General features: G+C 45.5%; 1 protein-coding gene across 2 annotated transcripts in view; it reads left to right on the forward strand.

The window, feature by feature from the left end:
• Positions 1-16,449, forward strand: part of PCNX3 (pecanex 3) — a 682,255-nt gene that overhangs the window by 180,256 nt on the left and 485,550 nt on the right. For both annotated transcript variants that reach the window (XM_085625837.1, XM_085625836.1), the window contains exons 7-10: positions 6,050-6,170; positions 7,460-7,629; positions 7,776-7,872; positions 9,134-9,254. In XM_085625837.1, coding sequence (XP_085481963.1) covers positions 6,050-6,170; positions 7,460-7,629; positions 7,776-7,872; positions 9,134-9,254 — 509 coding nt within the window. The remainder of the gene's footprint in view (positions 1-6,049; positions 6,171-7,459; positions 7,630-7,775; positions 7,873-9,133; positions 9,255-16,449) is intronic.

Below are 16,449 nucleotides of genomic sequence, written 5' to 3' on the forward strand. Positions count from 1 at the left end.
TGGCATGGTGGTCAAAAAATTGACTGAAATGCTAACATTAGCAATTGCCAGTGGTTGGACCTATTGAAAACATTCCTCCCATCACACTTTCTGTGCTTGATTGTCCCTGCACAACCCACACCCCGTGGCTGTGTGTTGTTCTCTCTATTTGCCCCTCCCTCCAGAATCCACCCTGCCCCTCTAGTTGAATGTTACTCCCTCCCTTGTGTGGTTAAACTCACAGAACACCCCCTGTCTCTGCATTCTGTACTTCTCTCTCTTATGTATGCTTTGTGTTCCCTCATGCTCCATGTTCTTCTATTGTGGGCTTCTCCCCGTGCCCCCCAAATGAACACCCCCCCCCCCTCCTGGGTGCTCAGTGTTCTCTTGCCCTTGTGTCCTCCCTCCACCCCCACTTGGGAAAGCACCACTCACTCTGTGTTGTGCCCTCCCTAGTGTGCTTCCTCCCTATAATCCCTGCTGTTCTCTCCATTGTGTGCTTCCCCCACGCAACCTGCCACCCCAATAGGCATTTCCAAAGCCAATAAGTTCAAGATATGAGACCTATTGCCTTTGCCAGTGCTTGTTTTATGGTAGAGACTGCTTAACATGGGCTCCCGTGATGGTGATCCTCCAAGGTCGACAGTCCGAGAACTCATTTGATGCGTAGCTCCTTTCCATCCCTCTAGTCTCTGTTTTTAGGATTAAATTGATTTTTGTTTTCAAATTGATTTTCAAACAGACAAGTAACATAATCGCTCACCTACTTCCATAGGCTGGTGAGGAAACTGGAAATTTGAGATGGTAAAAGAGGGAAATAATAGCCAAAACTTTCAAGGTAAGGAAGAGAAGGGAAGAAAGGAAAGAGTGGTGGTGGGGGGGAGATGAGAGGGACTGGGTGCATGAACTCACAAAGCCATATCAAAGGGTTCAGCAGCCATATCCAAGGGTTCAGCTCCAACTTCCACTCCACATTGTAAACTGTTTACGCTGTGTCTGATGTGTCCACTGTAAGACGAAGCACACGTAGGTACGTTGGGGAAGAAAGTTCCCGAAAAGCGTTGGATGGGAATTTCAAACAATGGCCCCAAGTCTTTCCAAAAGTATAAGTAGTGCATTCCACAATGGATGTTAGCTTCTCTTCGTTCTAAAATTGGTGCAACCAATCTGTGTGGGTGGGTGGGTATGGTATCTGTGCCCCATTTAGATGAGAAGACCTGTTTAGCCGTGCATTGTGCTAAAGTAATGGCTCTTCCCCTTGTAGATCGTAAGGGATATGTCAGTGCGCTAGGAAGACCCAGAAGAATGCATGTATGAAAGTGGAGTATATCAGTATGAAACATCTGATCAATATCTGTGAGAACATCGGCCCATAGCTTGTGACCGTGGGCAGCTTATAAGGAATGTGCAAATAAGCATGCCGCTATAAAGGTGTAGTGGTGAAGGGAGAATCACAGGGAGAGCATGCAATCTGTAATTTCTGAGTGGACCTGAAGAACTTGTCCCTGAAAATGTGTAGGCGAGAGAGTTGCCACCCCCACTTTCTTCCCGGGGCTCAGGAGAATTCTTGTCGGTTGAACCATTTTGATTTCATGCGACTCCAGTCTCTTTGAAGGAGGCATATATCACATTGGGAAGTTTGCAACAGTAATGCTAGTCATTTAGCCGGGGCATTATGGCCCCTGACATTAAGGCTAGAGACCTTTACCATACTTCGCGTAAGTAGAGCAGGATGTGTTTGTCTTCCCTGGACACATTCATCCTAGGAACGTGTGTTTGTTCCTATGTTTGAGCGATGGGGGGACCAACTGGATAGTTATATATTTTGTGGGCATCTAATGAGTTGGAGGAGGGATAAATCAAGGGAAACAACTACACCAACAGTTGGAAAACAACATATCTTGTAGATAGGGTCCATGTCACTGGTGAAATCTGTTTCGGGAGGAGGAAGACTAATTTGTGGATAGGCGGGATCCCTGCTGTGCCGAGAAAGTTAACCGCTCAGGGTTCCGGCATTTCAAGGAATATCTCCTCCGCCCCGGAGGGGAGGACAGCGTAGTCTGGATCGCAGGTTGCCTGGGCAGAAGGAGTGCACTGCTTGTAAGTTGATATCAAAGTGGCAGGGAGTCACCTAAGTAAATCATAGGGTCCATATGAAGGGAAAGGCCACTGGATGTCACCTCACCCCACCACTAAGTCTGGTGATGTCTCTCTATGCGCAAGTTGTTGCATCAGGGCTGACCTTTCTTTGAGGCTCACCTCCTCTTATTGCTTACTCATTCGCTTGTGGTTTTGGTGCCTAGACTGGCGCTGAAAGCTGGATTGCCATCAGGGGAGAGACGGGTGCTGCAGCTGCGAGTGAAGCTTCTCCTGATCGAGCCCCAGGATTGACGCAGCCTCGTGTAGTGTACGGACCACATGTGTTTTTCCCTCCCAAACAAGGAAGAGACGGAACAGGTGTCCACACAAGTAACAAATCCATTTTCCTCACAGGAGAGAGGTTGCCAGTTGTAGAGCCCTGTGTTGCTGTAACTCGATGAAAGAGCGGTCCTGATAGTCTGATTGCCGACCCTTCAGAGATGATATAGTTGTGGTTACGCACTGCGTTCATGATCCGTTCCTTTTGGTGTTAGCTATGCAAACATGTTAAAATGTCCTGCGGGGTTCCTGGAGCCCCAGACGGACAACCATCTCCATGCAAGCAATTCAGTAAAAGTTATTTCTCAGCAAGGTCTTGGACAACATGGCGGAAGAGCCTAAGCAGGTAATCTTCCAAATTGCCTGCATCTGCCTGTAGTGGGACCCCCTTAATTAGAAAGTTGGATCTACAAGACCTATTCTCCAGATCCTCCAGGGTAGTTGAGGTCCGCATTCTGATCCCGGAGCTAGAGTATCTGGCTGTGGCAGGCCTCCAACTTCTCCTGGCGTCGGTCCCCTGTTCTAGCATGTCGACTCGTTGACCCAAGTCTCCCACCTCACAGCGGATTTCCTTGACATCCTTAGCCACCTCCTGCCTGTGTGTCGCTATGTCTTCATGCAGAGTGTGAAATAGAGACTCCATGAATCCTCATGGGACAGGAGCATCCTCCTCCATAGTGGTCCTCTGTGAAGACTCCGGGAGGGAATCTAGATGGGGTAGCCGGAGTCTTTGGTAGGCTCTGTCCATTTGGAGGTTATTTTTGATCATGGGGTCTCACCTGTTGCGTGGAGTCATCCTATTATTGACGTGTTGAATTGCCCCGCTCCCACTGCACTGCCTGCACCTGATGGCACCACAAGGAGGGCTGGGATCCCCTTAGATATCCTGCTCTTCAGGCACAGGATGTTGGGTCCTGCCTGGCTGCAGAAAAGGACACCTGCACACCTGCCCAAAGGGTTGAGCAGATTCAGTCTGTTGAATCAACCCAGCCAGACCACTCCACAGTTCAATCCGTCCACTAGTGTATGTACAGCTACGCAGATAGGGGTGAATCGCCCCGCCCTTCATGGAAGCAGCGCTCTGCAATATCTGCCACCTGGGCCATTTGGGGGGGTGGGGGTGGGGGGGGGGAGGCTCCTTCCAAGGGCAGTTTAGCAGTGCCCGGTCACTGTTGTGTGGACAATCCAGGCCCACATGGTTTCACTAATTGAGTGGGTGAGCGTGGGCAGCCCACGCCACTTCTACCCCAATTATGTGCACTGCTTGTATCCCCTCCGCAGTTCACGCTTGTCCATAGGACTTACCTGCCTGCAATCAGGTTTCTGTCTCCTCCACCACCCCCGGACACGGGGGCCGCCAGGTACCCACTCCACTCCGCTGTCCGCAGTCACTTACACTGGGCTCTGCACCACCTCCCAAGCTGTTGCCTAGGCAGGTCCCACTCACTCAGGGCCTCCACGTCTCTCCGGTGTGTTTCCCGTTGGGCCCTGCGACCTCTGGCAGAGTTGTAAGCTGCCCTCCTCAGCTTCTTACCGCGGCCCAGGGCGCTAGGAGAGCAACTTCACCTTTGGTCAAGAGAGGCCTAGACGGCCCCCGGATCGCCAGCGGGACCGAGGTGGGGTCAAGAAATCTCAGTGGAATCGGCAGCTCAGGTGGCCATCTTGCGCTGTTCCCCTCACCGCAACCAGGGCAATCGGAGCTTTCTGTGGCGAGGACGGGATATCAGGCGTTCTCCCCCAGGCACTGCCTTACTGTTCCACCATCTCCGGGACGTCCCAATGCCTCTTATCTGCCGGTGGCCTTAACTGTGCGGCGGAGCTCCGCAACTCAGCTCCTCCACGGGCCCCATCGATATGAGCACACCACCCACATTTCTTTAGCGGCCAACTTTTCAAGAATAAAAGCTTCCCTGGGAGAAACTAGCCTAAACACTCCTTCTGCCGCCTCCTTTCCTCTCCCAATACTTGCCGGTATGCCACATGTGACCTTGTGGGTTTAAATAAGATACTCATGACTTGTAACAGTGAATTCCTCAAGTATCAAATTTTTTGTTCATTGTGGTACCCTAGAAGTAAAGATTTTGAGTACTCTTTTGATGGCACCAGTTGAGTGCAGGTGGATGTGTCTAACCCTGATGGCGCCTAGAGATGCAAAATGGAAATTGATATAATGTTTAAGTGAGTGCCGTCTAGAAGTAAAGTAAGTTCCAAGCTCAACTTGCATTACTAAGCAAGTAAAAATATGTAATTTGCAGAACGTAACTATTTGTAGCTACTGCTCATGTTTTGACCATAGCTTTTGATTGTATGGTGATGTATGTAGCCCCTCATCTTCCTCCCAATTCAGGCTCTAAAATCAAGGCTCTTGTCACTCTGCAAGATCAGTGCTATTTTTGTCATATGTAAAGAGATGAGAACTGAGACCTGCTTTGTGTGCATGTTTAGGAAGGAGTGTTCTTCAAGTGATTTGTTTCTTCGAACAGGCATAGTTCAAAACAATAAACCAGTAAGCTCTACAGTTTTGTCAGTGCCAACCATAACCCTTCATTATATATTGTCATGTCAATAATAATCTCTTAAAACTTTAAGTATCAGTCTTTCAAAAGCACAACTTGCCTGCAAGAAATCTCTCCTAAGGAATGTACCAACAACTGATGATCGTTTGTTTAGATACATTTATTTCAGAAGCAAATACAGGCTGATTTGAAAAAAATAACATTAGTACCAGCCAGATTTGTAATTGTTTTAAGGCACATTAGAAGAAAAGTTACCATCCAGAGGAAGGTCCTAATCAGTTTCAGGAAAACCTCTCGGTAGCATGATCTCCTGAGAGTCCTGCCTAAATTTCTTGTCTTCAGACAAGTGGATGCAGATGGAACGTAAGGTTTACTTCTCATATACGTATTTGTATCTAATTATGGCTCATATTCAGTGGAACTTTACTCTTCATATATATATTTTGTATCTACTTTATGCTCTCTTACTATGGAGCGTTACTCCTCATATACATATCTGGTACCTGTTTTATGCCCTTGCTCAATAGAATACTAGCTTATAGTCAATGCCATTTATTTATATAAGGAGTTTTTGTTTTGTTGTGTTCTTTCCATTTCCAGAATGTTTTGTTGTTTGCCCATGGCCCCATTCCAAAACCTTTGAAATCTTCAAGCCCTTTCCCATTCTTTATAATTGAATCATGAACCATCATTTCGCATGCTTCCCAAAGGCAAATAGATCTTTGAAACACTATGACCAACTTAACAGAAGTGTTCTAGTACAGTACCAGCACTGCATATCTGCACTGCACTGCACTTCTACTGTTTATATGGTCCTGTTATACTTTTGAAGTCTTTTCTGTTTTCTGTTTCTTTGCCATTTATGTTGCTACACTTGTGCGACAATTCATGTTCTTTTGCACGTCATTGATATTCTCCTTTCTTACTCTCTTGCTCCACACCATCTCAGTAGTTCCTCATCCCAGCTCTGATTTTGTATTTACTCTTTGTATCTATTGTTTATTCTGTTTTCAACTCCTTGCTTATGTGTTACGTTTGTACCCAATTTTCTGAAATCACTAGCTGCCTTCTTTGGGTCACTTTTAGCTCTCACTCCTGCTCAGTGCCTTTATTCACTAAAGTTTTTACATCTGTAGGTGAGGAAGGAAACAAGCGTGACCGGTCAAGCAGTGTGAAGCGGACACAAGCCATTAGACGTCGCCACAATGCAGGGAGCAATCCCACGCCACCATCTTCAATCATGGGGTCACCTCCCAGGTAAGTTGCCTTAACTCTGTGTGATCCGTTTGTGTCCATTACAGAAGAGCCAGAGTAAGTGCATTTCTGACAACCTACTTCTGCTCTGTTGCACCTCCTGCAAGTTCCTAAACCTCAAAATGTCTCTGGTTCTAGATTTTGATCCTAACCTACAGCACTGTCTTGTCCAATCTTGAGATGGAAGCTTGCTCTTCTAGACTGCAGCATATCGTTAAGTGATCGTGCCTTTTTAATCTGGTCTCTTGGAAGAAGAATATTTCCGTACACTTGTGCCCTTCCGCTCGTGATCCGTCTACCAAATTTAGGCTGCGTTGGATGTCAGTAGGGGTTTCAGGATACCAAGAAAATATGCCACCACAAAGATCATTAAAATGTTCCTAAATTTAACTATTTGGAAAACTTGTAAAATATTTGTAATTAAATACATATGAATGGTACTGTAAATCAACCGTCAAAATTCTAGACAAATGATAGAATATTCATATCAAAAGATGTACAAAGCATGCTTTTGCGAAATTAGTAGAAAAACGCCGAGTTTGATATCCATGTAAATTCCAGTCCATCACCTTGAGAGAGATTAGAGGTACTGAAGAGAACTTGCCTCATTTTGCACCCTTTTTCATGCTGTACCTTTATTCAAACATGATCTGCTATCCTGTACTTCGCTTCGCAGGCACTTGCCCCCGATCAGATGAGTGTCAGTTTTCTTGTTGCTCGCATTCATAGCCAACATTCGGTCAGTTGTATTAATTAACCCAGCTTTTTACAACGGCCTGTTTATTTTGTATCTACATGACTGAAGGGCCTAGGGATGAAAGAGAAGTCTTCGAATATTTTTCAGTTGGCAGCTCCGGTGCAAGGACTGCCCTCTTTTGGGAAGCACGGTTTGTCATTTATACACACAGTTGACAATAGTGGGATTTTTGAAGTGAACCTTAACTTGAGAAGGAAGTAGATAACTAGAACAATGGAATAAGATTGGAGAGATAAATATAATTCTTCTGCCGCGTCTTCTCCAAAGTTCTCTGCCAATTTGTCATTCTTGAGTTATCGTGCTTTCTGTTTTTCCATTGCAATGATTTTGCATGCTGCTGAACCAATACACCTTAGCCTGCCCTGCTGATGTAGTACCAGGACCTGCACACCTTTTTGGCAATTAAATTTGACCCTCATGCAAGATCTCCTATTCCTGCTGGGGTGGGTGGAGGGGTGTGTCCTCCCAAACCCCCCTTTTTTAATTCCCTTATCTGTCTCTTGCTTATTGATAAAGGATCTATCTCTTTTCTCAGCCTTCAGGACATTCAGCGTGGCCGAGCTGCCTCACAATCCCGTGCCCTGACATTGCCCTCAGCTCTACAGTTTGCTAGCTCCCTGCTTCTGCCACGTGGCCCCATCCACGAAGCTTCCAACTTTGAGGACACCACAGAAGGTGCAGTGCACTATTTTGTGGATGAGAGCGGTGAGTTGGTTGGTGGAAAAGCATTTCCCCCTGATATTCAGGCCACTTTTGAAAGACCATATGGTTCTCTGTGAAGCACATATGTTGTCTCTTTACCTGCTGATATTTCATTTCTCTGCTAACATTGCGGTATTTGTCCCCCTCAGGTGTCCGACGCTCATACACCTTTGGAGTGGCAGGCGGGGGCTACGAGAACCCCATGGCACAGCAGGCCAATATGGATCACGCCAATAACAGTGCATGGTATGTTTGTGAGTTGTTGGGTCCTCTTTTGTCTTTCCAGACACAGTTGCCATTAACTGGTAAGATTCAGTCTCAGTAACTCCATTAGCCCCTCACAAACCTTGAAATGACCTCTTTAAATCTTGTATATTTGGCAGGTACAATCCTGTATCTTATAGGAACCCTTTATTCCCATAAAAACCCATGGGCATCTTGCTCGATACGGAGCAGTAAACACGGTTATATCTGAAAATCTGCACTATTGCTCTGTGCCTCCTGTCTCTGTTGAGTGCTGGATATGCTACAGTGACCGTGCACAGCTGCTGATCAATATGTGGTTCAGCAAATTATTTTTGGGTACTCCTAGCAATACCCAACATGCACACTCTCCTGTGCTCTTTGTGCACTATTGAGCATGAACTCTTATCCATGTCCAACATATGCCCCGGAATGAATTTTTGCAATGCTCAGAATGCGCCATCTTGTTATTACAATACACCATTTGCTTCCTAATCTGTGCAATGTTGAGAGTGCTACTTGTTACGCCAACTACTCCATTCATGTACATTAATCCTTGAAATGCCACGTATAATCTAAGTATTTCCAGGTTTTTGCTAAGTGCGCACTCCTTTTATCAGCATGGTGTGCTGTGTGCAACATTGTTTTCAGGTATTCTGAGCTTGTACTACTGTAAAACTTGCCATTATTAACATGCACACAAACCCTTTGGCTGGCCAGTATGCACCTGTAATCCTATCACGCCATCTGTGCCCACCTGTGCCTTCTTGACTCTCTGGCATCCTCTGTTCATACTTGTGCATTAGACTGTTTTGGCCTGTTTGGGCAAGATCTCTAGTCATCCCAGTGATACACTTCACATAATGCATGTGCTTGCTTTCATCCATGTGAGTCCTGCTACCCAGACTCCATTATCGACCCTCTGTTAGTGTTTTCAAGCCAGTGCCACCTGTTACCCTAGCCTGGGGCTGTGCCAATATGTTTTCCACTGAAATACTGTACTCCATCGGATAGAGACCATCTAGTGTGCCCATACTAGTGTTGAGACGAAACTTCTTAGCATCCAGTGTTTTGAACCTCCTTACTGGAACTCACTGAACTCTGATCTCCCATTCCTGTTCAGTCTACATTCTTTAAAGATTGTGTTTTAACCAACTTGCCTCTGCAGGAACAATATTAGGTGCCCATACACCATTTAAAAAAAAAATCATTTCCTACAGTTCTCTCTTAGCTCCTCTTTAACATTGCTGTCTTCCTCTTACAGGGATCGTCACTCACATTCATCCAGCTTTAATTCTGCTGATGTGCCAGAGGGGACCCCGGCTCTGTCGCTGCTTCCTCCAAGGAATCCCGTTGGTATGCGAGTACCCATTGAAATCCCGGAGGTAAGAATTGGGAACCTATATTCTGCATACCTGCTATGAGTGTCAATGACCGGCTTAAATCTACAAATTGAGAAATAGTACAGCAGAAGCACAGTCACATATTCAGATTAGGATATTGGTCTGCACGAGGACTAGGGATAGAAATAAATTACCCTAGAGAACGTTCAGGCATTGTAAGTAAAGGTTTTAAGGCTTAGGCAAAGTGAGCAATTGCGCAGTGCTCATCACCTTCCACTGGGCCCCCTGGTAAATTGCACAGTGCTCCTCACCTACCACTGGGCCACCTGGTAAAGTGACTGAGACTTGTAACAACGATTTGCATAAAAACACTAACTCTCTTTAGGTCTGGTGTTAACCAAGACCTTTTGATTTTACCCAAAATGTTATATAATGTACTTCTCCAATATTGAATCTTTTATGTATTCACAGGCACAATTCATTCCCTCCTATCACCCGGCTGTGAATCCCCCGTGCATTAGCATAGCAGTAAACCGTGTAAAAATATGAAGTATACTGTCTAAAAAGGCCATAGGCCTGAAACTTAGTATCTTTAGTAGCCCATGCGCCTCATATAAAGAACCCAAAATGTGGCCAACCAGTTGAAAGCTTAAGCTCTCTGGTCCTAGAGACCACGATAGCTCAGCTTTCTGTTGCACATCATGTGTTGGGGAGTTTCCTGCCAAAGCTCTGCCCGTGGCGCCTAATTGGCAGAGGGCTTTCTCACGGTAATGTTTTGTCCATATGTTATATATCGCAATCTAAAACGCGTTTAGTCTCGTCCCTGCAGTCCCGGTCTTTTACCGGGACCACATTGCCTTGAGAAAGCCCTCGGCCAAATAGGCACCACGGGTGAAACACGTGCCGGCTGTTTGCTTTTCTTCCTTTCCTCTGTCTGTGAACCCGCACTAAATTAAAGGATTAAAAAATGCGTTTTTGACGACATCCTTCTTAACACTACAAATATGAGTGCATCTTTCCTCCTCAAGAAAACCTCTGCAAATATGTTCAACTAGGAGCTCATGAGTGCAGCTCCTTGAGGAGAAAGTGCCAAACACATATTGTGTCCTACCTTTGACGTGGCCGCCTTTCGAACAGGATCCACCCATTTGCTTGCAACCGGTAGTCTATGCCCACTCTGTCAGCTGTAAACTTAACAGGAGATTTTTTTTTACCATTAAAGGTGTCAAATGTATCTCCAGCGCAAATAATGTTTTGAGACCAAGGATAGAAGGCTAGTGATTATGCATTGAAGCCAGCTTACATCCCAACACATTGGGATGTAAGCTATTTCCCAGGTTTCGGAGAATAAATGGATTTGAGTCCTACAACAAATCTGTTTATCAGCAAGATTATATATCTCAAACTACTCCAAATTGTATGAGAGAGAAACCACTAAGATATTATAGGGATCCAGTTGTGGGTCAATTGCTGATGGCCTGTTTATCAATGTTGCAACAGATGATGGATACATTCAATGTTATTACCACAGCAACCAGCCAATACATCTGAATACAGTTTTACCTACTAATACCCATTTTGCCACCTTCTCCACCTACTCTTTTACTGGTTTTGCCTCCTCAACAACTATTGTTACTATCTCCTCATCTTCCGCCAAGGAAACAGTCAAACAGTCTTCAAGATCTGTTAACAGAGAGGACATGGATGATGTTGGTTCAAATGGTTCTCTATATTTTGATCTAGATGAGGAGGAGGGTGAACTTCCACAAGACGATGGAGGACAAGATGACAGCAGACAGGAATTTGTTGTCCTAAGTGGAAATGATGATGGACTGAATCCACAGGATTCTACAAATGATCTCTAAATTTCATTTAGTAATAGAAAGGGCTGCCAAGAAATTCAGCCTACCAATGAAGTCTGTAGATCAGTCATGCTTTCTTTATGACTTTAAAAACTAGCCTCAGAAATCTGTTAAGTCCATTCACATTCTTGATTATTTCTGGGTGGGGGTTTGAAACTAATGAAGATATCTGCTACAGTTCCAATAGTGATACCTCGTCTGGAGAAAACGTATAAGGCTCCGGATTCAGCTCCGGCTTGTCTCATTAGTCATACAAAAATGGATTCAGTCATTTCTTCAGCAGCTCAGAGAAGAACCAAGACCACATTAATGCCATCCTCTGGTCCACCAGACAAGGATAGGAAACACATTGAAAATGTGGACTGAAAGGTTTCATCTATGGCAACAACCTGGCAAGTCTAGGTCGTTATGATTGGCAGATGTGGCATGACATCGCTCCAGTACTGGAACTCATTCCTGAAGATGAGAGGAAAGCGGAAAGCGTTATCCTAAGGGAAGTGGTGATTACTTGGTTCTTCATTATTGAAGCAGCTGTGAATCTCGAACACATGTTTTTGCCAACTGTCAGGAGGTACTGTACTAAAAAGAAAAGGCTGGTTACAGTTGCAGCCTTCTGTACTGACGTCCAATCCAAGATTCTGGATCTGCCATTTGAAGGCCTCACTCTTTTTTGCAAGCATGTAGATGAGGCTTTGGAAGGTCTTAAAACTGACACCACAAAGGCATTAGGACTTTTGCAGTATCGTAGATTTAGGATGTCTAGTTTTGGTGACTCAAGAAGACCACACATTTTGAGAGGAGGGTTCAATCAATATGGAGATAAGAGACATTCTTGATACTATCAAGAATACTCCTTAAATCTGAATCAAAAGCAGGCTTATGGGCGGTATTGAGAAATGAACAAGAGGTGCCTCGAAGGCACACAGCAATGACAATTAGAAAAGAGCTTAACTGCCAGTTTGTACCCCCTTTTTAATCTGGTTTTCAGTAGTTGGGAGGGAGAATTTCCATTTTTGTTCCCGCATGGAAGATCATAACATCTGATAAATTAATGATGCAAATTGTTAAATCGGGTAGTATGCTACAGTTCAACTAGAGACCCCCAGCTTGTCCACTAGAAAAGGAACATCATCTTCATTTGAAAGCGGTTCAAATGGAAATTCTCATGCAGCTTTTCAAAGGAGCCGTAGAAATTGTTCCCAAATCACAAAAAACAAGGATTTTATTCCAGGTTCTTCCTAATGAAAAAGAAGACTGGTCAGTGGAGACTAATACTGGATCCGAGGCAGCTGAATGTTTATCTCAAGAAACAGTAATTTTGGATGATTACTTTATAAGAAGTCCTCCTGATGATGCAGGAGGGGGATTTTATGACCTCCCTAGACCTTCAGGACGCATACTTCCACATGACAATTCATCGAAAACACAGCAAGTACTTTTGATTCTAAGTAGCAGTCCAACAATACCAGTTGAAGATGTTCCCTTTTGGACTCAAATTGACACCTCAAATATTTACCAAATGTTTCTCCCCAGTTGCTGCTTTTTTCAGGCAAGGCCACCAGGTGTTCCCGTACCTGGACGACTGGCTTGTTAAAGCGCCATCCAGGGAAGAAGCAAATGCTTCTAAGAATGCCTCGATCTGTGTCTTCTGGAGATTGTGACTCACTTTGAATAGGGAGAAATCTTCGTTGGTACCCCAAAGATACGATTTCAGGGAGTAATACTCCAGTTGGGAAAAGACTTTCATTCGGCAGAAAGTTGGAGAAAGTTGCAGACACCAGCAAAGACTGTTGCTGCAGAACATTTAGTTACAGTGAGGCAATACAAGCCCCTGTTGGGCAAGATGGCAACATGTATACCCTTGTTTGTTTGCAGGCTCCATAAGAGACCCGTCCCGTTAGAACTGGATATGCAATGGAAACCTATAGACGGCTCATGGGAGGAGGGCGGAGCTTGCCTGGCCTCAAGATGGCCGCAAAGTAGGCAAGCTCCCAAAGCCATCACCACAATTCAGCAGGAGTCTGAGCAATCCTTTGCCAAAATGAATACCACAGCAGAGCACTGAACAGTACTTGGTGGCTGCTACCGAAAGATAGCGCTGCGACCGTGATACACCCAATAAAGTAAGGTTTCCTGGCCCAGCTGCAAGGACTGTGGCATGGCCAACCTTGTCCCGAGTGCGGCGAGCTTCTGACTTCTGAGGGAGCGGGCACTGGCCTGGACCTCCACGGAGCTGACGCTGTGGCTGGGCAACCCCAGAAGAGGTGACCGCCTGGTTTCGACTGCGATCGTGCGGCGCTGGATCGTGACACTCGGCAGCCTGATTTGACACAGTATTAGGAGTGGGGCGGTAGCCTACTAATCCTGCAATGAAGGAAAGCTGGAGGACCTCCCCGGGGGGCACTGGTGGTTTTAAACAGCTGCGCAGGTGGTGGCACCGAGGAGAGCTGAGCCTGCGGTGAGTGCCCTTGGGCTCTGGTGGTGATGGCAGAGAAAGTGCCACATTCCGCCCCCCCGCCGGCTCTCGAGAATAGAGCGGACTGCGTTTGTGGTGCTTGGCCCCCGTTCACAGAGGTCCCGAATGCAACAGTGATGCGAAGCAGTTATAACCAGGAGGCCAATCTTCATCGACATGACCGGACTGTACTCCAGACTGGACACTAACTACCCTGGAGTACCCCTGCCCCTGATATCTGGCAGAAGACCAGTAACCTGACCACAGCTACATCAATTGGGGTGTCGGTGAGCCACACAACTGATGCAAGCAGCCACCAGTAATAAACCAGTTGGCACCGTGAGAGCTATCTCCTTTCTGGTCACCCTCGCAATGCTACTACTGCAAGACATGAGTATCAGCACGTCAACAGAAAGGGTAAGCACAACCCCGCCAATATAAAGAATTGGCTCAAGTCACCTTAACATATGTGCAGGCCCCGAGTGCCCCCAAAGTATTCAAGAAGCATTAGCGAAGGCAGGATGGGGAAGCCATATAAGAAGCGGTCAAAATTACAATTTGAACAGTGCAAATCCACCAGAATAAGAGATGAAGATACAGAGGCAGAGATGGAGGAGCGTGGTACCTCTGAATCGTAGCTTGGGAGTAACCTACGCAAAATACTGAAACCATGCAGCAAAGCACCTCCGCAATAGATCGGAAGAGTGACTCGCTTTCGTTCATCATGGACCGCATGACAGAACGCTTAGATAAACATGCGGAAAGAATTGACAGTGTGTTGGAGGCTTAGGATCAACAAGTAGAATCCACATAAACTCAGAAGCAAATGCGGAAACTGTTGGCCACATTACAATCGAAAGCTGAAGACATTGAAGCGCGATCCAGACGCAACAATCTACGCAAAGTGGGCCTGCCGGAATCCACCTCGACCGGGAATATTGAACTGTTCGTGAAAATTACTCGCAGCACTGCTGGGACCTTTTCATCGATATTTGTTGTGGAGCGGGCACATCATTCACTGGCACCTCGACCACCGCCGGGGCTTCCCCTGTGCCTTCATAGCCTGAATACTAAATTACACGGAACAGATGCAGCACTGCGCAGAGCAAGAGAACTACAGACACTCTGCTGTGAGGTCACTGAGCTATCCCTTTATCCTTTTTTCTCCCCCAGGGTACAGGAGGCAAGGCAGCGGTTTGCCCCATTGAAGCGCAAATTGCAGGAGCCAGACATCGACTATGCAATGCTCTACCCGGCCCGCCTGAAGGTCTCATTAGATGAAAAGTCAAAGATTTATTTGAACCCTAACAATCTTCAGCAGGCACTTAAAACCTATACTAAGGACAAGATCAACAAGCGGGTACAAGATGCCAGCACAGCAGACTATCCCAGCTCTAGTGCACTGGACTAACAGGACTGGTAGACCAACAGCATTTTTCGTATGTATTATTACCAGCGGCAATGACAGGAAGCATGTAACTGGCAGTTTCATAGTTAACTGTGTAGACTCATGACAATAGCTACAGAGTAGACTGTTAAAGGTAATAAGGTAAAAGTATATGTGTACCAAACGGCGAAAGAGAGTAAAGTGCATCTACGTAAGATGACCTCTCACCCACAATAGAATGCGGAGTATAAGTATACAGAGTTCAGGGACTAGAACTTGTATGTACAATGTTAATTAACTGGTGAAGGCAATTAATAAGAAATATTTGTTAGACTGACGGTTGCGGTGTAACCGGAGCTTAAGTAAGCTGTCAGGCAATCATCTCCTTCATTTATAATACACACCATTTTGGGAGGGATTGTTGGGCTGTTCAATGTTGGTATGTGAGGGTGGGATTTAAAGTCATGTTAGAAGTTGGGGGACATGAAGAGGTGGGGGGGTGACATACTTGCAAGCATGTTGTGGAAGTAGTTCAGATGACACTATAAAGAATAGCCAGTGGAGCTACACAGACTCGGTACTCTTAGTCGCGCACTCTATGAGCAGTGGTGAGGATCGTAGCACGACATCTGGGTAATGTGATGCCTCAAACTATTTAACATGGAATGCTAGAGGTCTTAACGATCAGCGTAAGATTCGTAAGGGGGTTTTGTACCTACATAGACACCAAATAGACGTAGCGATACTGTAGGAAACACACCTGACTCCCCACACAGGATTATTATCCCAGAGAAGAATGAAAGGGCTTTGTGTAGCAGCTGGATTTACATCATATGCACGTGGGGTACTAGTTTTGGTAAGACAGGCAGCAAATATTAGAAAACATGCATTAGATATCAACCCCAGGGAAAGATATATAGTAACGTGCTGCCGGATGGAAAAATTTGATGTGAGTGGTGGGGATATGTGGACCAAATTATGATGACCCCCAATTTTATCGATCATTACATAATAAACTTGCCACGTACACGACAATACCTACACTTTGGGAAGGGGGGTTTATTGTGTACAATCCCCAGAGCTCGATAGATAAAGGGGATCAACACGGAAACCCTCATCCGCCGCTAAAGCCATTGCTGCAATAGCGGAGACTGATGGTTTTGTGGTAAATAAAATATCACGCTGTCATAATTTTTCAGATATCAATAAGATCATGCATAAAGCAAGAGGCTGAGTCTGTGGTATCAGATTCATAAAGGGATTTATTCCAATAACTCGAGTCAAAGGGAGAATATTTCCATCACCAAAATTGGATCTGGACGGGGCTGAAAAGTATTCTCAATATTCTCAAAACATTATTCACAGAGTACAGTATATATACATTTCTCAATTGTACGTAAGCAAAAGAGCAAGAGAGAATGAGATAAGAGCATATGGGCGTGTAAGTAGGCGTGAAGGTGGGCGTCCATGTGGGCGTCCACTTGATGATAATGGGTAATTTGTCATGTGTGGGTGGATACCTGGAGATGATTT

This window comes from Triturus cristatus, chromosome 9 (genome assembly GCF_964204655.1).
Source record: "Triturus cristatus chromosome 9, aTriCri1.1, whole genome shotgun sequence".
Classification (NCBI taxonomy): domain Eukaryota; kingdom Metazoa; phylum Chordata; class Amphibia; order Caudata; family Salamandridae; genus Triturus; species Triturus cristatus.